Source organism: Schistocerca nitens, chromosome 5 (assembly GCF_023898315.1).
Source record: "Schistocerca nitens isolate TAMUIC-IGC-003100 chromosome 5, iqSchNite1.1, whole genome shotgun sequence".
NCBI classification, from domain to species: Eukaryota; Metazoa; Arthropoda; class Insecta; order Orthoptera; family Acrididae; genus Schistocerca; species Schistocerca nitens.
The window spans coordinates 642396918-642420747 of NC_064618.1; the positions used below are offsets into that span (position 1 = coordinate 642396918).

At 43.2% G+C, this 23830-nt stretch overlaps 1 protein-coding gene across 14 annotated transcripts in view; it reads right to left on the reverse strand.

Annotated features, from left to right (window-relative positions):
• Positions 1–23830, reverse strand: part of LOC126259432 (probable cytochrome P450 301a1, mitochondrial) — a 414350-nt gene that overhangs the window by 251233 nt on the left and 139287 nt on the right. For 10 of the 14 annotated variants that reach the window (XM_049956243.1, XM_049956237.1, XM_049956238.1 and 7 more), the window contains exon 1: positions 14462–14539. The exons of 2 other annotated variants lie outside the window; for them this stretch is intronic. Coding sequence is in view for 2 of the 12 variants with exons in the window: in XM_049956230.1 (XP_049812187.1) it covers positions 22617–22733 (117 nt within the window). In the remaining 10 variants the exon portion in view is untranslated. Of the gene's footprint in view, positions 1–14461; positions 14540–22370; positions 22734–23830 lie in introns of those variants that run through there. 2 more of the 14 variants (XM_049956230.1, XM_049956244.1) reach the window with 2 other exon arrangements.

Genomic DNA, 23830 nt, shown 5'->3' on the forward strand with positions numbered 1-23830 from the left:
CCTAAGGACATCACAAACATCCATGCCCGAGGCAGGATTCGAACCTGCGACCGTAGCGGTCCTGCGGTTCCAGACTGCAGCGCCTTTAACCGCACGGCCACTTCGGCCGGCTGAAGTTCAAGAGACTTCCCAGGAAGAATCAACGGGCAAAGAAGTGGGATATGGAAGTATAAAGAATGAAGAGATCCGCTTGAAGTTCTCTGACGCTATAGATACTGCGACAAAGAATAGCTCAATAGGCAATTCGGTTGGAGAGGAATAGACATCTCTAAAAAGGGCAATCACAGAACTTGGAAAGAGAAAACATAGGTACAAAGAAGCTAACTGTGAGGAAACCATGTGGAACAGAAAAAAATATTTTAGTTGATCGATGAAAGAAAGAGGAACAAAAATGTTCAGGGAAGTTCAGGAAGATCGAAATGCATGTCACTTAGCATTGAAATAAATAAGAAGTGTAGGGAAGATAAGACGAAATGGCTGCCTGAAAAAAGTGTAGAAACTGAAAAATAAATGACTGTCGGAAGGACTGATTCAGCATTTAGAAAAGTAAAAATAACCTTCAGTGAAAATTAAAGCAAGGGTGGTAACATTAAGAGTGCAACGGGAATTCTACTGTTAAATGCAGAGGAGAGAGTGTATTGGTGGAAAGAGTACACTGAAGGCCTCTGTGAGGGGACGATTTGTCTGATGAGATAGGAGACGAAACAGGAGTCAATTCAGAAGAGACAGGGGGATCCAGTACTAGAATCAGAATTTAAAAGAGCTTTTCAAGAATTAAGATCAAATAAGGCTGAAGGGATAGATAACATTCCATCAGAATTTCTGAAAGAAAAGGAACATCACTTACCTAGCTACAGTGAAGATGAATTCCCTGTTAAACGTTGGTAAACTTAAAGACACTCTTGATGCGTTGGAAAAGCATAACATCAAGATAGCAGCATTACAAGAAACTCGGTTCCCAGATGAGGATGAAATGGAATCCTAAGGATGCCGGATCTATGAAGGAAAACCAGGTGAAAGAGTGATGAGGACAGTTCCACACCTGGGTACTGGCTTTGCTGTACATCACAGAATGGTCGACCATGTTTTAGAATTCACATCCCCCAGTGGCAGAACCTCCTCTTTATCCTTGAATCGTTAACCTTGAAGTCCTGCAATAGAGCACACAGAATAGTTAACTCCCATGCACCTACAAGTGACACCAATAGGAAAGATCTGAAGGCAGTAGAATACTACTGGAACCCTCTCGAAGAGACCCTAGACAAGATCCCTTACCCCACACCACCACAATCATGGGTGACTTCAACGCACAAGTAGGCAAGGAAAAGAAGTACTGCAGGATATAGGCTGTTACCCAGCCCACAAGAGGACCATCAGAAATGGCGAGCGCCTCATAGACCTTTGTGACAACTACAACCTGGTCCTAAAATCAACTGCATTCAAGCGACTACCAAGGAAGGCCATGACCTGTATCCAAATCACATGCTGGGTGAATTTCAGATAGACCATATGGATATTGACAGGAGATACCACAAGGAAATACAAAACGTCAAGGTATTGAGGGGAGCAAACCTCAACTCTGACCACTATCTCCCCATAGTTAAGATCAGCCTACAACCTTTGAGAAGAGCTCACAATACCCCAAAGGTTTCGACAATACCAAGGTTTAACACCCACTGGCTGAGCGATAAGGATTGAGACTTCCAGACCACCCTTTAGAAGAACACACAGAAACAAGGATGACCTACTCTTCAATAGGCTGTACTGGATGCCGCTCATGAAACTATATCTTCTTCAACAAACAAAGGCAAGCACCCTGGTGGACCACATAATGTGATCAAGCTATAGAGGAAAGGCGTAGAGCATGGATCAAGTGAAATCAGATCAAAGATGAGCCCAACCATCAGGCTTTCATGGCGCAAAGAGGAACAACAGCGAACATCATCTATAAAACCAAGAGGAACTACAACAGGTCTCAAATACTACAGGCAGAAGAAGAGTTCAAGAAAATCAATTCAAGAGATCTCTACAAGCGACTCAAGAAAGAGACTACTTTATACAAGGCCCCAACCATACACCTCAGAGGGCCAGATGGGAAACACCGAATGAATAACAGGGACTGCGCAAAAACCTTTGCAGAATACTTCCAGAAGCTCCTCAATGGAGAAAAACCGAAAGAGAGACTTGCTTTCGCTGAACCCGCTGTCAAAAACCAGGATTCTATACCACCAAACAAAGAAGAAATAGAGAAGTACGCAAAGACCTTAAGAAGAACAAGTCCCCAGGTGAAGATGGTATAGTTGCAGAAATGTGGAAGTATGTAGACGAACAGTCCCTGCAGAGTATCACCCAGATCATTCAGGACATTTGGAGAACAGAGGTCTTGCCAGAGGGATGGACCTCAGTCACGATCCATCCACTACACAAGAAAGGAAGTAAGATCGACCTCAACAACTACAGAGGCATCTTCTTGTTACTTATTACCTACAAGATCCTCTCTAGAGCCCTGCAAAATAGAGTCACCAAACAGCTAGACTCCCAACTAGGTGCATACCAGGCTGGTTTCTGTACAAGTAAGTCCTGCACAGAACAGATTCAAAACCTCAAGACCATCCTCTCATATAGTAGCCGTGGGGGACACCCCTGAGTAGCCATTACAGTAGACTTCCAAAAGGAATATGACTCAATAGATCGACAGACCCTCTTTTCTACCTTGTGGGAACTAGGCCTAGATGGGAAGACTACCAGACTGGTCCAAGCTATACTGAAGAACGCCACCTCCAAAGTCAAGTTCAGGGGTGAACTCTCTGTGAGCTTCCCCATCCAGACAGGTGTCAGGCAGGGGGATGGCCTCTCTTGCATCCTCTTCAGTTGTGTGCTGGAGAAAACTGTCAGGGAATGGACTTCCACATTGTCACCAGAAGCAGGACTGAAGCTTGGGTACAAGAAAGACTACCTCAATGTACCCTGTCTAGCCTTTGCTAATGATCTCACCCTATTGGCCAACAGTATGGAGGAGGCTACTCACCAACTACCGAGCCCCTAGAGTATTGCGTCAAAAACCGGCTTCAGGGTCAACATACAGAAGACTGAATTCATCACCGGTATCAAGCAGGCTTCTTCTACAATCACACTTGGAAACAATACTATCTGTAAAGTTCCTGCAGTCAGGTACTTGGGAGAATGGATCTCAGCAAGAGAGAGTGAAACCCTGACCATAGATGACAGGTGCACCAAGTTAGAGAAGGCCTATCATTCCTGTAAGAACAGCTATACCTCCAAGTACCCATTCAAGAACACAAAGCTGAAGCACTACAACTTGGTAGTAAAACCCTATGCACCCTATGCCTCTGATAGCCTCTTGATTAATCGAAAGGCCCCACTCAGGAAACTAGAAGTTAAAGAGAGGAAGATCCTGAGGAAGAATACTAGGACCCATAAGAGAGGAAGACGGTACCGAAAGAATCAGGCACAATAACGAGCTCTATAAACATGAGAAAGACATAGTCACATGTACGAGGAAAAGGCGACTGACCTTCTATGAACACATTACCCACCTTAATCACTCCAGGCTCACTAACAGGATTCTCACAGTGACAATTAGGGGAAAGGCGGCCAAAGCAAGTGGATCACCTCTGTTAAATCAGACTTAGAGGAACTGCAGATCCGATTAAAGACAACCGAGAACCTAACTCAGTACCGACAGGCCATCCTGCAGGGAGTCTTCCCACTGTGTCTCACAAGCAAGAACTGTACAGGCACCACCAGACCTAAGTGGACAGATGAGAGGAAGCAGGCTCACAGCCAGAAGATGAAGCCATACTGGACCAAGAAAAAGCAGAAGACCCTTGCTGAAAGTAAAGACGAGCCCTGTGGTCCCTAGTAAGCCGAAACGAATTGAAAAAAAAGAAGGATAGAAAAGAAAATTCAGGATGTGTCAGATGACGATCAGTTTGGCTTTAGAAAAGGTAAAGGCATCAGAGAGACCGTTCTGACATTGCAGTTGAAAATGTAATCAAGACTAAAGAACATTAAAGACACACTAAGAGGAAAAGCGTTCGACAATGTCAGATAGTTGAGGTGTTGAACATCGGAGTAAGTAATAGGGAGAGAAGGACAATAAATGACATGTAAAAGAGCCAAGAGGGTGTAAAAAGTGTGGAAGACCAAGAACGAAGTGCTCGGGTTAAAAAGGATTCACCCCTGCTGTTCAATCTATACATCGAAGAAGCAATGATGGAAATAAAAGAAAGATAAGAGTGTTAATTAAACTCAAGGTGAAAGGATATGGACTGAGAGTAAATCGCAGAAAGACGAAATCAATGAGAAGTAGTAGAAATGAGAAGAGCAAGAAACTTAAGATTAGATTTGATGGTCACGAATTACACGAAGTTTAGGAATTCTGCCACCTAGGCAGCAAAATAATCAATGACGGACGGAACGAAGAGGATATAAAAAGCAGACTAGCACTGGCGAAAAGACATTCCTGGCCAAGAGAAATCTATTAGTATCAAACATTGGCCTTAATTTGAGGAAGAAATTTCTGAGAATGTGCGTTTGGAGCACAGTAGTGTGTGGTGGTGGAACGTGGCCTGTGGGAAAACCGGAACAAAAGAAAATCGAAGCATTTGCTACAGATGAATGTTGGAAATTATATAGAGTGATAAGGTAAGGAATCAGGAGGTTCTGCGCAGAATCGGAGAGGAAAGGAATATATGGAAAACAACGACAAGGAGAAAGGACAAGATGATAGGACATCTGTTAACACATCAGCGGATGACTTCCTCGGTACTAGAGGGAGCTGTAGAGTTTAAAAACTGTAAATGAAGACAGAGATTGAAATACATGCAGCAAATAATTGATGACGTAGGTTGCAAGTGCTATGCTGAGATGAAGAAGCTGGCATAGAAGAGGAATTCGTGGCGGACCGCATCAAACCAGTGAGAAGACTGATGACTAAAAAAAGAAAAAAGAGTTGGTGACGAACACACATAACCTTGTCGGCAGTGGCTCTGAGCACAATGGGACTTAACATCTGAGGTCATCAGTCCCCTAGAACTTAGAACTACTTAAACCTAACTAACCTAAGGACATCACACACATCCATGCCTGAGGCAGGATTCGAACCTGCGACCGTGGCAGTCGCGCGGTTCCGGACTGCGCCCCTAGAACCGCTAGACCACCACGGCCGGCCCTTGTCGGCAGTCGGTAAGTTTGACCGGCAGCATAAGCTTCACCGGTGGCCCTCAAAACAGTTACAATAATTTTCAGAAGATCTCAATACATTAATTTTATTAGTTTTCATCACTTAATTTATCTTTCAATCGCGACGGGACCCAATCCCTTCCTGGACAACATTTACGAGGGACCTTGTCCGTTGCTTGACACAGGCCGACAGGAAAATATTTGAATCGGTAAAGTGATTGTTGATTTTAATGCAGCTCAGTACCTTTTTGGGCAGTTGTTCCATGTTACATCTTAACAGTCCCCATGCCTTTTTCATCTGAGTTACTGCTTCACTGCTTTTTAATCAAGGATCAGTTTATGATCCCTAATTCTATTCTTTCGTTTTTAAACATGGTATTAATCATTGATGATGGTTCTTATCAATTGAGAAGGGCTGACAACTTCGCCTAGTCACGCCAACTGTACTCTCTGGCATTCTGTAACTACTTCTTATACCTTATGACATAGCATTTTTAAGTAACATTCTTTTGGTATGACGTTACAGATCTTATTTTTTAAATGTGTATAGGCCCATTCTGTGTGGCGTTTATGTAATCCACGCCAAATTTCCTAACTATATGTATAACATTTTCTTCCATGTTTAAGCCTATTCATTCAGTACTTTAAGATATCTCAGATGACTTCAATTCCACATTATCAAAGTATTAATTTGAAATATATTTTCTATAGATATTTACACCAGAAGACGCAACTTACAAGATGCGAAAACTGTTGTATGGGTCTCTAACGGTCTTAAAAAAAAGTACAGCTACAGAGGGCTATATGAGTTTCCATTCAGTTCTACATTTCAATAATTTTAACACATGTATTTAAACAACAGTTGTACTGTTTGAATTGTCAGTCAATCACGTTACCACAGGGACCTGCACTGACCCTTCGTTGAGGAGTGTTGAAGTCAGTTTCGTGTTATGTTTTTCATACCTTCATGTTTACGGGAATGGTACACTGTGATAGTTTTTGAATAGTTTTCGTGGAGAGGAAATCGATTACCAAATTAGAAATACAGAGAAATAACTAAAAAAGTGCTGCTGTTCATATCTTCCTAAAAAACAATGTTACAAGGAAGGTTGATGTCCCCATGGTAGCTAAAAGCATTTGCTTTGTACATTCATTTTATTTTATGCCTAGAGAAAAAATTCTTTGAAGTAGTCAAGATAAATGGTACACTCTGTATATTATTTCTTAATAAGTCTTTATAACATGTGGCTTTTTAAATTTATGATTACGTACAAATAATAAGGTGCCTCAATCGTTTAAGGGAATAAGCCCCCAACTTTTCCAGTTTTTATATTTTTATTCTGAGGTTCTTCCATGCCTGTGAAGAACATAGAATACTGGCCAGTCTACTATAGCTGATCGTGTGAAACAAAACTTGTCACGAAAAATACACTCCTGGAAATTGAAATAAGATCACCGTGAATTCATTGTCCCAGGAAGGGGAAACTTTATTGACACATTCCTGGGGTCAGATACACCACATGATCACACTGACAGAACCACAGGCACATAGACACAGGCAACAGAGCATGCACGATGTCGGCACTAGTACAGTGTATATCCACCTTTCGCAGCAATGCAGGCTGCTATTCTCCCATGGAGACGATCGTAGAGATGCTGGATGTAGTCCTGTGGAACGGCTTGCCATGCCATTTCCACCTGGCGCCTCAGTTGGACCAGCGTTCGTGCGGGACGTGCAGACCGCGTGAGACGACGCTTCATCCAGTCCCAAACATGCTCAATGGGGGACAGATCCGGAGATCTTGCTGGCCAGGGTAGTTGACTTACACCTTCTAGAGCACGTTGGGTGGCACGGGATACATGCGGACGTGCATTGTCCTGTTGGAACAGCAAGTTCCCTTGCCGGTCTAGGAATGGTAGAACGATGGGTTCGATGACGGTTTGGATGTACCGTGCACTATTTAGTGTCCTCTCGACGATCACCAGTGGTGTACGGCCAGTGTAGGAGATCGCTCCCCACACCATGATGCCGGGTGTTGGCCCTGTGTGCCTCGGTCGTATGCAGTCCTGATTGTGGCGCTCACCTGCACGGCGCCAAACACGCATACGACCATCATTGGCACCAAGGCAGAAGCGACTCTCATCGCTGAAGACGACACGTCTCCATTCGTCCCTCCATTCACGCCTGTCGCGACACCACTGGAGGCGGGCTGCACGATGTTGGGGCGTGAGCGGAAGACGGCCTAACGGTGTGCGGGACCGTAGCCCAGCTTCATGGAGACGGTTGCGAATGGTCCTCGCCGATACCCCAGGAGCAACAGTGTCCCTAATTTGCTGGGAAGTGGCGGTGTGGTCCCCTACGGCACTGCGTAGGATCCTACGGTCGTGGCGTGCATCCGTGCGTCGCTGCGGTCCGGTCCCAGGTCGACGGGCACGTGCACCTTCCGCCGACCACTGGCGACAACATCGATGTACTGTGGAGACCTCACGCCCCACGTGTTGAGCAATTCGGCGGTACGTCCACCCGGCCTCCCACATGCCCACTATACGCCCTCGCTCAAAGTCCGTCACCGGCACATACGGTTCACGTCCACGCTGTCGCGGCATGCTACCAGTGTTAAAGACTGCGATGGAGCTCCGTATGCCACGGCAAACTGGCTGACACTGACGGCGGCGGTGAACAAATGCTGCGCAGCTAGCGCCATTCGACGGCCAACACCGCGGTTCCTGGTGTGTCCGCTGTGCCGTGCGTGTGATCATTGCTTGTACAGCCCTCTCGCAGTGTCCGGAGCAAGTATGGTGGGTCTGACACACCGGTGTCAATGTGTTCTTTTTTCCATTTCCAGGAGTGTATTATTGCATTTAATTGTTGTTGTAACAACTTGTTATTTCGACACTGTCAGGTATTTCTATGTTAAGAACATTCCTACCATTCAAACACTGCTGTATGTCACCTCCATAGATTAAGAAAGATCACTACAACACAATCTGAATTACACTCAGAGCATATCTTGCACCTGAAGTTTATCTTTGACCAACGGACAGTAGAGTTTAGAGCTCTTATACTCGTAAGTATTTATGAAACACTTGGTGTCGTGTTTGTAATTGCCAAGTCTGGGGATTTAGTAAAATGTTTTTTTATGTAAGACGTTTTTATGTGTATTATCACATATCTACAGAAATATTTTATGCTACAAGTAGTTTCGACCTTGTTTATGTCATCATCTGGTATATTTCAGAATTTAAACTGTGTTCCACAGGTACTATGCTGAAATATGTTACATATCCAATGCTTTGTAAGCTAGTGGACCGGAGTATGAAACGGTATTGTCTAGCCCAGAACACCATTTTTTGTATATTTATTGTGTTTGCGTGTTATTTATTTACTACAAGATGTTTTCCTTTTTGTATGGCTACTATTTGTAATATTACCAAATTCATATGGGGTTCAGCGCCAAAAAGAAGTGCTATGTACCAGCTTCATCGGTCTAAACGAAGACTAGCCTGTTCTCTGTATAACGCAAGCACACCCTAAACGAGATTATGAACATAACCAAATACTTGAAGTAGCCAACGTTTCCTAATTCCAAACAAAAACATTCGTTGGTGCTCAGCAGCTAGGAGCAGACTGCATTGCTGATAATTCCTAAGAGCATTTCAATGTATACATGGAAAACAAACAATGGTAGTGTGGTTTGCGTATTTCTGCGCCCAGTTTCCATTTACAGCGAACGGATTTCGCTTTCCAGTGTGGTTTTGGTTTTTACGCCAAACCCACAGCTATACCTGTAGCTTTGCAGCACATACAGAACCAAACAGCAAAATCTTGATTGTAACACAGTCCAGATACTTGATACAAGATATGCAGACATCAGAAGCGATAAAGAAAATTAATGCATTGGTAACAGACATCAGCGAAGACACCATGGAAACAAACATCTCAGAAAGAAAGTAAATGAACAAGGAATGTGGTGACATCAAATGTAATCGGAGACTGGCTAAAATGACCACCCAAATGAGTGAACATAAAAACACTAAACTACAGCAGTGAGATATAATGACTAAATCGTACACAAGAGCAAGACACATCAATGGAAGGTGAGAGTCAGGTGTTGAAACACAGTCAAGGGAGCAATGTAAAGAAGCACAGGCAAATATTCCTTCGAGATCCTGGTTCCACATTGAAAGGTGTCAGGCAAATCCAACACATTCATGGGCCCCAGCCCTACATTGATACCGGTGAAAGTCGTTTTCTAATAGATGTTATTGTTCTAGAGATATTTTGGGTGGACAAGATAGCTGGGACACCCTGTACATTTTAAAAAGAGTGATAATGATTTGGAAAATCCTTACTTTATAAAGTTTTAAAAAATACCTAAAACGCTGACACACGCATGCATTTGGAAAAAAATGGCACGTTAACAGTAAAAAACGATATGTTAATAGCAGTGGGTAAGTGAGTAGTATATCTAAGATGCTTCTGGCTTACGATATAACCCATCAGTCCAAGAAGTTTCAAAACGAGATTAATGAAAAAAGCGAAAAGTTATGATGATGGTCTCCATGAGTAAAATGCATAGAACATTCATAAAATTAAATGAAACTCTTAGAAAAACTACATTTAAAAACAAGTTTTTTATATGCTGGCTACGAGTTTTCAAACAGAAATTCGTCTGTGGAATAGAAGGACTTGTCCAAGATAAATGGATTTAGGTTGGATTTAAGACTTTCTTTGCTACCTGTCAGACTTTCATGTTATTGGGTATGTGTTTAAAGATGATAAATTATTGTTGCTGCATATGGAACTCCTTTCTGAGCCACTGGCAGCTTCAGTAGTGGATAATAAATGTCGTTTTGCCTGTAATGTTGTAGGTGTGGACATCACTACTCTTCTCAGATTGTGACGGGTTATTTATGACTAATTCCATTAGGGAGTATATGCATTGTGATGGTGCAGTTGAAATGTTGAAATCATTCAACATGATGATCACAGGCAACACCACCTATTACACATGTTGCTCACTTTCGTGCAGTCAGTACTTTCTTTCTAAGTGGTGAGTTCCCCAGAAAATTCGCACATAAGACGTTATTGATTGCAAATATGCAAAATATGTCATGAGGTTCATTCATTTGTCTTCAACACTAGAAATTACGTGTAGAGTAAAAATAGCTGAACTTATTTCTGAGAAATTCAGTATATGCTTCTTCCAGTTGAAGTTTTCATCAATACGTACAATGAAAAATTTGGAAAATTCCACCCTATTTACAGATTCCTGTTAATGTGCTACATCAGTTGTTTGTTTGACTCTATTTGTTGTACAGCATTGACTTTAGTGTGTTTTCTCAATGTCTAGGATGTTTCAGAGAACCACTTAATAATTATTTGAAAAATATCATTAACAATCTCTTCTGTTTCTTTCTCACTAACATGATTTACGATAACACTAGTATTATCTGCAAGAAGTGACAATTCAGCTTGTTGAATGTTAAGCGGAAGGTCGTTCATATATTGATTTTTTTTAACTTGGACAGATTGTTTAATTTTTGTTATGTCTGATAGGTGAATTTATGAACAGACTTCTCTGTTGAGTATTCCTCGTGGAATCCAAACCGTGTTATTCTAAGTAAATGACTTCTACTTAAATGTGAGATGTTCTTGAGTACATTACTTTTTCGAATATTTTGGAACTAGATGCCATGAAGGAATTTGGACGATAAATATTTACACCTTCTTCATCACTTTTCTTATGAAGAGGTTTAACAATTGCATATTTTATATGCAAACTAATGTATCAAATGAACAGAAATAAGCTTTGCGTTTCTCAGTTCATCGCTTGGTAAACGTATCGTTTTACCGAAAGTTACGAGTCTCCGTTATTTGATAATATTTTGCCAGTCGTTCGTAATATGGTGTTCCAGACGCATTTTATGAGAAATATCCATATGCCAGAGTGCCGAACAGCTGAACAATAGCTAGATTAATCACCCTGTCCGGGAAATTGGATCAACTACTACTACTACTACCACTACATATTTGCAGACAAGAAGTGAACTGGGAGGTCGGACGTTCTGAAGAACTCTAAACTGACTGATGTGATGCTGAGGTAGCCCAAAGTTTGAGGAAACTGTTCACTCTCAGATTTCGTATGGTAGTGCTCAGAAAGGAATGCAGAAGTTAAAATTTAGTGCATGTCTTGTTCATAGTCTACATGGCAACTAAAAGATGCGTAGGATAAAGAAAAGCGTCTAGCGTTCTGGAAAATGGTTTCGTCATTTGTTGACCTGCTTAGAATTGCACAACTGGAGCGTGTTTCCTTACTACTTAGTGCGTACGTAATAGACAGAATACAATAATTTGATAAACTGGAAATTCACGTTACGTTCATGATAACACCCCCCAATGTCAGAATAGGGAATGTGGTGTGCTATAACAAGTGATCGAATGGTGGCGCCTGCTTTCATTGGAAGCTACAGAGCGCAGTGTCATGTACCCGAGACGTCATTACACATTTCGCTTCTTGAAGCAGTGAACGGTGTTTTAAATTCTAAGCAGGCTGCTGCCACTTTTCACAAATCTGTTGAAACAACTCATTTTTTAAGCAAACCGTTTGTTGATCACATCGTGTTAAAGTGCTATGACCTCTATGTTTACCCAGAGTTGACGTCTCTGCACTTTTTGCTATGGGGCTAGGAAGGATTCATAAAAACAGGCCACGCACACTGGCGGAATTAAAGATTAACGTAACAACTGAGATTAATACCATTAGTGTCAACGTGATCCGCAAAGCGGCCACAGACAAGCTAAAACGGTTTCGTACATGCGTTACTGGACGGGGCACCTATTTTGAACATACGTTATTAACAGTGTGCATGACATAATGAAACAAAGCACATACTATGAACACTTATATACTTAACAATTTTGTTTGTGTGGCCATCTTCTGCAGGAAGCACAGAAATTTTGGTTTCGTAAATAAAAACTTCATTTTTCTTGCTGCAGTTTATTTAATTGTTGTACACACACGCGCACGCACACGCACACACTCATACAGACGCACACAAACAAATAGAAAAATAAAAAGATCCTTACATGCACACTGCTCTCACTCTCTATCTCTCTTCCACACACACACACACACACACACACACACACACACACACACACACACACTCACACACATCTCACACACACACACTTACACGTACGCAAGAGAACAGAAAAGACCAGACGTTAATTTTCAGCGTATGCTTCGTTACGTTGGCAAGAGCACACAGTAGTTACAACTTTAAATCCCAGTTTTCGGATAAATATCTACAACAACCGACAGAAGAATAATAGTGCTGCACAGAGATCGGCCCAAAGAACATGACATTTGTGTAGAAAAAACTTCGTACCGGGAAAACGTCCTTAAGTTTCGTAAGTGAAGTTATGGTGCGACCTCCAGTGTGAGACCAGAAGCGAAGAAACGCAGATGCCTCTCAAAACTCAGTCTGCTGAAGACACCTTGATGTGCGGAACTTTTCAATCACCCTGCAGAAGCCAAATAAGTATTATTACTGTTTTGTACTCTGTCTGCACACATATGACATCTCACAGCCAACGTTCGGTATCGGTATGTTCAACACACCGGTGCTTACATACGAACAGAGGAATCGTCGTTTAACGTTGCACACTCAGTGCAACTAAGCACACGGCACATGCAGACACAGTACCTTGTCGGTAGGAGGTGGACGCCTGCTATTCAGTAGCCAAGTCAGACGGCCGCGCCAGCCGCCACACTCATGTAATATACACTCCTGGAAATGGAAAAAAGAACACATTGACACCGGTGTGTCAGACCCACCATACTTGCTCCGGACACTGCGAGAGGGCTGTACAAGCAATGATCACACGCACGGCACAGCGGACACACCAGGAACCGCGGTGTTGGCCGTCGAATGGCGCTAGCTGCGCAGCATTTGTGCACCGCCGCCGTCAGTGTCAGCCAGTTTGCCGTGGCATACGGAGCTCCATCGCAGTCTTTAACACTGGTAGCATGCCGCGACAGCGTGGACGTGAACCGTATGTGCCGGTGACGGACTTTGAGTGAGGGCGTATAGTGGGCATGTGGGAGGCCGGGTGGACGTACCGCCGAATTGCTCAACACGTGGGGCGTGAGGTCTCCACAGTACATCGATGTTGTCGCCAGTGGTCGGCGGAAGGTGCACGTGCCCGTCGACCTGGGACCGGACCGCAGCGACGCACGGATGCACGCCACGACCGTAGGATCCTACGCAGTGCCGTAGGGGACCGCACCGCCACTTCCCAGCAAATTAGGGACACTGTTGCTCCTGGGGTATCGGCGAGGACCATTCGCAACCGTCTCCATGAAGCTGAGCTACGCTCCCGCACACCGTTAGGCCGTCTTCCGCTCACGCCCCAACATCGTGCAGCCCGCCTCCAGTGGTGTCGCGACAGGCGTGAATGGAGGGACGAATGGAGACGTGTCGTCTTCAGCGATGAGAGTCGCTTCTGCCTTGGTGCCAATGATGGTCGTATGCGTGTTTGGCGCCGTGCAGGTGAGCGCCACAATCAGGACTGCATACGACCGAGGCACAGAGGGCCAACACCCGGCATCATGGTGTGGGGAGCGATCTCCTACACTGGCCGTACACCACTGGTGATCGTCAGGGGACACTGAATAGTGCACGGTACATCCAAACCGTCATCGAACCCATCGTTCTACCATTCCTAGACCGGCAAGGGAACTTGCTGTTCCAACAGGACAATGCACGTCCGCATGTATCCCGTGCCACCCAACGTGCTCTAGAAGGTGTAAGTCAACTACCCTGGCCAGCAAGATCTCCGGATCTGTCCCCCATTGAGCATGTTTGGGACTGGATGAAGCGTCGTCTCACGCGGTCTGCACGTCCCGCACGAACGCTGGTCCAACTGAGGCGCCAGGTGGAAATGGCATGGCAAGCCGTTCCACAGGACTACATCCAGCATCTCTACGATCGTCTCCATGGGAGAATAGCAGCCTGCATTGCTGCGAAAGGCGGATATACACTGTACTAGTGCCGACATTGTGCATGCTCTGTTGCCTGTGTCTATGTGCCTGTGGTTCTGTCAGTGTGATCATGTGATGTATCTGACCCCAGGAATGTGTCAATAAAGTTTCCCCTTCCTGGGACAATGAATTCACGGTGTTCTTATTTCAATTTCCAGGAGTGTATAAATTAGACTCGCTACTACCCGGCTGTTAAAGTGACTCACCTCGGTTACAGCAGCGGCAAGGATCTCCCGCGGCGCTCCGACGTTAGCCGGTTACTGGGCTGCGTCGCTGTTCGCGCATGGCCTTAAGTGACCGGAGATAGATGATGTCACTGGACCTCATCACTGTGATGTCAGCGCAACCGCTGCCAAGGCCATCTCACTTGTGCTTTGGAAACTGCATGGACATCTCTGATACTTCGTGAACGGTTCAAAAGATACAAAAAATGTTTGCTGCTAGTAACAGAGCGCAGTGGCGAGTACTTAACTCTGAGATTAGTGCTTGTAACTTTGCTTATGTCTACACCTGCGCAAGTGGTGGCGGGTTCTTTTGCTACGAGTATCGTTTCTCCCTGTCCTGTTCCATTCCAAAATGGTGCGTGGGTATGACGTCTGCCTGTCAACCTTCGTATGCACTCTGATTTCTCTAATTTTCTCGTCGTGGTCACTTCACGAGACGTACACGTATTTATTTATTGTTAACTGCAATGGTGCCAACTATTTCTGCTACAAATTTAAAGTAGTCGACGCGAAGGTCTAATAATAGTTATAACATTTTTGATTACCACCGAGGCACAGTGTGCTGAAGAGTTAATATATCTACATCTACAAAGGTATTGCGCAAACCGCCGTAAAGTGCTTGTGATTTCCCCTCCTGTTCCACTCGCAAACAGAGCGACGGAAAAGCGACTGTCTGTATGTCTCCGCGTGAGCCCTAATTTCTCGTATCTTACCTTTGTGGTCCTTATGTACATTAGCGGGAGCAGAATCGTACGGCGGTCAGCTTCAAATGCCGGTTCTCTAATATTATTAATATTGTTTCCCGAAAAGAATGCCACCTTCCCTCCGTGGTTCCCATTTGAGTTCCCGAAGCATGACTAATTTATACCACTGTCTTATGGCGTAAAGTCAAGCGCTTGCACGCCAGTCGGGAAGGATAGAACAGAGAGGCTATACATCAGCCAATCGTACGCTGACCGACCTCTCTCCAGGACGATAACGCGACCGCAGTGGCCTCTATGGGAACAGAACATATGCCCCGCGCCCCACTGCCCCCGGCCAAGTTCTAAGAGAAGCTTCAAGATCAGCGACCTGAATAGAAACGTCAAAGCTCATTACTTTGCTCGTACATTCTCTGTAGCTCAACTTGGAATTGTTATACTGAAGAGCCTTGCTTATTTTGTATGTCGCCCTTTGCTTGCGACACGTTTATGTAATTCTCAAAGTTAAGTATTGTCATTTACCTTATTGTCATAAAAACTCATTAATAAGATTTGTTTGAATTGTTGTCTAGCGATCCGAGACAGCAGGTTCCCTACACACCCCATATTGGACGACTAGGCAGGATTCAACAGATTGTATGGCTATATACCAGTGGAAATAAGTGCAGCTACTCGCAGAGGTTCAGTGTGGGCTGTAATTATCGTATGTAGGCGAAACTTGGTTGATATTCTAATGCGTTAATGGTGCAAAAAAATTAGTTCGAAGTATGGCCACCAGGTGCAAGTCTGGTGCTGTGAATGCAAGAAGGACGTATAGAAATGTATCCATGTCTAATGTATTAGCAACGGGACGTGGGCAGGAAACGTCAGACAACTCAAAAAGGCATAATGTTGATTTTATTATTAAACACCGCTTACGCTATTTATTCAATATGAGCACAGGAGACGTTGGTGAATTCCTGAGTCCGTAAAACGTTGTGATCAACAGCTGCTCGCAGCAATTTGGATGGAATCTGAGCAACGTGTTCCTGTTTACTGGCTTTCAGGTCACGTAGAAACCGAACATGTCCTTGGTAAACCGTTCTGTTAGATATCCCCAGGGCCAAAATTCACATGGATTCAGATCGGGTGATCTTGTAGGCCGTGCATCTGGAAAGCCTGTGGAGATAACATGTTCGTGGGGGATTGCATTAAGCAGATCTTTCACTAGGTGAGCGACATGGGGTGTTGTCCCATCTTGCATGAAAACAATGGTTTACATAGATCAGCCAGAAGATCGTGACCACCGACCTGCTATCGCTATAAACTCGTGCAGGCGACAGCAGCGTCACCTGGCGACGAATGACTGCTACTCAGACACACGCACGGTGCTTGTAGTATTAGTGAGTGTGCTGCCCTTGTTTGAAATGGCAAAGGCGTGCGATCAGTCTGAGTTTGACCGAGGGTGGATTGTGACGACCGGGAGTCTCAGCACAAGCATTTCGTAAGCTGCACGACTTGTCGGGTGTTCGAGGAGTGCTGTGGCGAGTTTCTTCAACAAATGGCAAACCGAGGTGAAACCGCGTCCAGAAGTCGTGGGGTTGGACGGCCACCCCTCATTACAGATGTCGGACATCGCAGGCTGGGCAGACTGGTGAAACAGGACAGGCGGCGAACTGTGGCGGAACTAACATAAGAGTTTAACGCTGGGCGGAGTACAAGCCAGTCTGAACACTCAGTGCAGCTGACGCTCCTAAAGATGGGCCTCCGCAGCCGACTACCCACGCGTGTGCCGATCTTAACATCACGACTGCGGCAACTACGACTGAAATGGTCATGTGAGCATCAGCACAGGACGTTGGCGCAGTGTCAGAGCGTGGTCTGATGAATCCCAACACCTCCTTCATAACGCTGATGGGAGGGAGCGAGTCCGTCGTCTTTTAGGGGAACAGCTCCGTGACACCTGTGTTGCGGGGCTGAGACAAGTTGGCGGCCGCTCCATTATGCTCTGGGGAACATTCAAGTAGGCATGCATGGGTCCAGTAGAGTTCGTGCAAGACATCCTGACGGCCAACGAATAACTTACACTGGTCGCAGACCACGACAACCCCTTCATGGCACCGATGGCAGGGGCATATTTTAACAAATAATCCGCCATGTCACAGGGGCAGGAGAGTGACAGATTGGTTAGAGGAACACAGCGGACTATTCCATTTGAAGTTATGGTGTAAGAGGTCCGAGCAGATGTAATTTCGATGTATTGCTCATGCACTGCCTGCGATATGCAAGGTCTCTGACCAGAGAGCACCGAGCGAGGTGGCGCAGTGGTTAGCACACTGGACTCGCATTCGGGAGGACCACGGTTCAATCCCGTCTCTGGCCATCCTGATTTAGGTTTTCCGTGATTCCCCTAAAATCCTTCCAGGAAAATGCCGGGATGGTTCCTTTGAAAGGGCACGGCCGATTTTCTTCCCCGTCATTCCCTAACCCGAGCTTGCGCTCAGTCTCTAATGACCTCGTTGTCGACGGGACGTTAAACACTAATCTCCTCCTCCACCAGAGAGCAGTGTTGACTGTAGTAGGAACTGTGTAGCTGTAGCAGTAAGTTGTTGCTAGTCTGGAGTCTGCTCTGGTCTAGCCTGGTGTATCGTGTTGGCTGGCCCGGTCGCGGTGCAGCGATGTCGGAGCCTGAGTATTATATGTATCAGGTAAAAAGCAGCCTCGCGCATATGTAGTAATGTTATCTCAAGTCCCATGTAAATGTTTTAAAAATCTCGTAATAATGATCTTTCTCATAAAAAGTAACTTTTAACAACCATTTATTTCAATTTAAAGAATTTACTAATTTCTTCCATCCATGATCATCCCGATTATTGCAATAGAAAAATCAGTTGCTTCCTTTCATAAATGACAGATAGGTCGGCCAGCATTGCACAGAGCTGTGCCGGAAAAATTTATAGTAAGAGCAGATATATCCGGCGACTTCATTGAGGTAGGGATATTGTATATGTATGTATATTTCAAAGTAAAGCATCTTCATCATCAAGCATTACATGGACAGGCCTAAGTAACTTAATGTAAATTGCACCCAGCAACTACAGACAGCAACAGTAGTTTGCTCAGTGTTGAAATACGTTCATATACAATGTCAGAACGTGAGTACAATATCAAATTTTAAAAAATCTTTATAAATGGTATTCTAATCAATTTATAAATAAGTCCAATTGTGTGCAGATGTACTGAAGAAGGCAATAAACCTGACATAAGCTTATGTACTACAGTAAAATATCAAGCAGCGTACTGTCTACCTGCTGCAGAACATTCAGTTATTTGATTTTATTTAATGTTCTTGATTTATTTTAAAAGTATGTATGAATACAATTAAATCTGACAATTAAGTGTTTTACGAAGGGCAAAAGGACCCTGTCTACCTAAGTTTGTTTCGCTTATTGGAGGAAACTTAACTTTCACTTTAAATGATTCTGCCTCATTAGCCCTCATTGTTCCATAGGTATTTTCGCACGCAGGTAAGATGCAGATCACGAGGCCTCCTCATAAAATATTATCGTTATGTAGGTAATGTCATGTGGCTAGGGCCTCCCGTCGGGTAGACCGTTCGCCTGGTGCATGTCTTTCGATTTGACGCCACTTAGGCGACCTGCGCGTCGATGGGGATGAAATGATGATGATTAGGACAACACAACACCCAGTCCCTGAGCGGTGACATCATATGACTTCTGAATGAAACACACAGTGGCATCCAACAACTCCACAGTGATATAAACAAAGTGCACCCGAAAATAAAATCCACCATAGGAATAGAAAACGACACCAATTCTCCATATTCAGAAAAGTAACCATCACCAGCACAGTCATTCACAAACATTCTGATCATTCGATTGCACACAAACTAGGCGGTTTCCAGTATATGCTACAAAGACTGAACAAAACTCCACTCACTCAAAACAACTATAGCAATGAATTACAGACAATCAGACAATAGCTGCAGAAAATGGATATGATACAAATACTATAGATAAACTGAACCACAAAATTAAAAAGAACACCCAACACACATAAACTAAAGCCTTCTCACCAACTTACAAACACATAGAACACACACATAGAACACACATATGAGCACAAATGAACAAGAAACGCCCACAACAACAAACAAGTGGTTTACTCTCGCCTACAACAACAAAGCAGCCCACAGAATAGGCAACATACTCAAAAAACGAGAGCTAAAAATAGCCTACAGGACAGACAACTCAACACAGAGAAAACTAAGGACAACCAACAAAAGCACAGACGAACTGCAAATCAGTTTATATAGGACAGACAAGCAGAAACATTAGTACCAGATACACAGAATACAGAAGAGCATTAAAAAGTAACAGCTTTCATTCCACATTTGCTGAACACCTTATGGACAAGAAACATTGCCCAACAGATATCAATACTGACTTCAAAATTCTCAAATGCAGCATCAGGCCACCACAAAAACCAATAATTGAAGAAAACTATCACATACAAAAAGCCATAGCTGAAGGAAAACAAATAATAAATGAATACACTGCTCTCTGTATTGGAACTCTGTTCTCTGTCCGAATAGAATTATTCGATAACACCAACCTAAAGATCACCTCCCCCCCCCCCCCAACACACACATACATACATACACACAGACAAAACTGAAAAAAGGATATATATATATATATATATATATATATATAATGCAGAATCCTCAAACACACACACACACACACACACACAAACAAAATGGCACATGCACCTCTGAAGGATTCAAAAGAACTGCTAGTAACACCTTTAAATGTTCCACTGACCGCCATCTTGTTTCCACACCTTCAACTGTTCCATTGTCCGCCATCTTGTTTTTACAGCTGGCAGACAGTGAAACAGTGACAGTGACACCTCAATACACAGAGCTCCACAGTGAAGAAGATGAGGAGAAAAGAAAATATAAGCGAAACATAATGTAAATAGACACAGACACACACACATAAAACCTTTTACATAAAATTAATTAATTTCAAGCATAGTCATAACAGTTTTGAAATTGTAATATTTTGTCTACATTAAGTTGTATATGGTTGCATATGACAAACTGTATAAGAAAGCAGACACTGTAAAAACATAATACAGCAGGAAAACCACGCCATGTGGTAAAAAGGTATGAGTACATAATTTTATGTGCTCTTCAAAAATCTGTAATTACGATTTAAAAGCTAATATTTACATGTATATAAACAGTAAAGAACATTCTTTATGTCTAAAACCCCCTGATGATGCTGCAACCACAATGAAACATGTTTGGGATAAAAAACAAAATTGTGTTTTGCTAAATGCGGACTCCATACAAAAAACATATGTACTATTAACGCAAACACAGACAAAGGAACTTCAGCCTCTAGATGATTATCTCGCCCTCCTGTCAGGCATTTCCGAGCAAGCTTTACAACAAATTCCGGAACACCTCATGAAAGTTACATCACACTATTTTAAATATAAAATTCAACAGAATTTCTCTTTCACATAATAGCCTACTAAAGCTCCACAAGGAGGGCATTCAGAGACGCCCCGTTGTCAGTTTAGAAGTGCACCCGTATATCTGTTAGCCAGAGAAATGCACACATACTTACGGAAAAGTCGGAAAAAGAAATCTCGGGTACGGCGTTTCTGCCATACGTTCCCAAGGTGACGGACAGAATCGGTCTTATATTACGCAAACACAGCGTAAAGACTATTTACAAACTGACAAAGAAGATCAAAGAGTGTTTCAGATCGGCAAAGGAGAAAAGGGAACCACTTGCAATGTTGGGAATTTACCACATACAATGCACATACGGAAAAGTTTATATTGGAGTGACTGGACGATCAATGAACACCAGGATCACAGAACATAAGTGACATTGCAGGATGGGGCAGGTGGAGAAATCGTCGTGGCAGAGCACGCCCTGTGTGAAGCCGACCACATAGTAAAACTCCCCGAGACGGGAGTTCTTGCTATAGGGAAGAGGAATCACACTCGCTTGTTCAAAGAAGTTGAAGAAATACGTAAACACGAGAACAGCTTCAACAGGAAAGACGACTGCCTAAAGATAAACTGATCCTCTATTCTCCTGCTACAACGAACGATCGTTGCGGGCAGCAAGAGGAGAACCGCACCGGAAATGACCGCAGAGAAGCCCTTGGACGTCGGCGCACCAGGTACATATAGTCTGCGGCCGCGAGTTGGCCTCCAGTCCACCACCAGCAATGGAGGGTGAAGCTTTGACATTGCCAACCGCTCATGCTGCCGAACGTTAGGAAAATCATTAGACCAACGTCGGCCGAAGAACCAGAGACAGAAGCCAACAGGCAGTTTGTTTAAATTATTTATTTACTTATTTTTTGTAGCAGGACACAAACCAACGCTTTTCGTCAACTCTAGGTGTACACCTGATGTATATGTAGACTATATATAAAGATGGAAAATCTGGAAAGATTCTTAAATGATTTACTTCAATTGTTTGCACAAAACTCTAATAAATATTTGAGTGGACACAATATATATATATATATATATATATATATATATATATATATATATATATAAAAGATGTGAACATATATTCAATCAATATATTGTTAGCAAAAATTTGGAAAGTTCTCGATAGAATGTTCAGACAGACAGAGCTGCACATTTTAATATATATATATATATATATATATATATATATATATATATATATATATATATATATATATATATATATATATATAAGTTTTTAGCAATAATCTTCAAAAGTTCTTGACCGATTGTCTTCAAATATTGACATAATACCAGATATCTGTATAAAACTAAAGATGTACATTTGATCAAAAAAATTTCTCTCAAACAACTTTTTGAAGTGTTTATGATGGGATTATTGAAATATTTAGAAACTGTGAAACACTGCTTGTAGAAGAAAGTTGAAACCATATTGATGGTAGTCATCCCTATTTCCATTGTGTCTATTATACATTTACTGTTATAATTATCATATAACTCTTCTTAAACTCTTTTACACGTAATAAGATAAGATTCTGATTATCTTTTGATAAATATTGTCATAGTGTGAAAGTCAATATCACTTTTGTAATTAGCTTTAATTGCTTTATTTATTTCTTCCTACAAATAAGAAACATAAATGTGCACTCCATCATACTGGCTAAAAAATAAGGTTAAAGTATTGTAATATACAATAAAATGAAATGAATGTGCTTAATTTCCTGACTTTGGGACTCACATCAAGTTTTGAAAAACTGGCAAAAAATGGGAATTGAAAACAATGAATACTGTTGCAAAGCACCAATGCCAGTCACTACTGGGTTGTGTAAGATTCCAATACTGCTCCAGCTGCACAGTAGCTGCTTTTCATTGTGATGTCAGAGCAGTAGCTAGGGGTGTGGTGTCACACCTCCTGCTCCCTCACGGTGACCTTTAGGGTGAGTGGTGTCACTGGTGCATGCAGCAACGTAGTCCTCCATCGCATCTCGCCATCAAAGTGCAGCTGAAAGCGGCGCACAACCTGGAAACACAGGCGAGCAAACAATCTTGTCACAGCCTCTATTATCACCCAGCCTCTCCAATCTTTCCAAGTTCTAACGACCTCATAACATCAGGTGTTAAACTTTTCATTGGCGCATTGTTTTACACCCAATATTTATGTAATCCAGTCTTGTTTAACTCCATATCTGGAAGAAGTGATCAGAAAATACAGGGAGAATGGGCAAATCAATCATCAAAAGCAGAATACAACTAGGTGGAAATCCCGAATAGTTTCTAGGGTCCTTTGTTTACGTTTTAGTCAGTACTTAAATCAGTTTATACGATTTCTGTTTTTACCATGAGTGAGAAGTGTGTAGCCGGCCGCTGTGGAAGTGCGGTTCTAGGCGCTACAGTCTGGATCCGAGCGACCGCTAGGGTCGCAGATTCGAATCCTGCCTCGGGCATGGATGTGTGTGATGTCCTTAGGTTAGTTAGGTTTAAGTAGTTTCAAGTTCTAGGGGACTGATGACCTCAGATGTTAAGTCCCATAGTGCTCAGAGCCTTTTGAACCATTTGAGAAGTGTGTGACATGCCGTAGGATCGTTAGTTCCGGGGTATTGTGTGATGGGTGCTGTAGTTTCTTTCATTGGGGCGAATGTAGTGGCGTGGGAAATGGGGACATAAATGAGGCTCACCAGTGGTATTTTAGGGTCTGAAGTAGAGATAGGAAAATACTAGAACAGGAAGGGAAAATTGCAGCTCTTCAAGCTGACCTAGACAAGGCAAGGGAGGATCTGGACAGGTTAAAGAGGGAGAAGGGTGAACAGAAATGGGAAGTGGCAACAGGTAATAGGGGAACAGGCAAAGGAGAGCATCAGACAGCTTTATCATTAATCTTGAAAATAGATTTCACCTGTTGCCTCAGTCAGAATCGAATGAGCCTCATGTTGCTGAAGCTGTAGAAAGGGCACAACAAGCTTTCAAGGACTTGAAAAAGGTAGGGAAATTTGTAAAGAGAAAGAAAGTTCTGTTGTTAGGTAGTTCCCGTGGTAGAGGTGTTGACCAACTACTGCAGGAAAATCTAGGTCCAGAGTACCAGGTCACAAACTTTTTCAAGCCTAGTGCAGATCTGGGTCA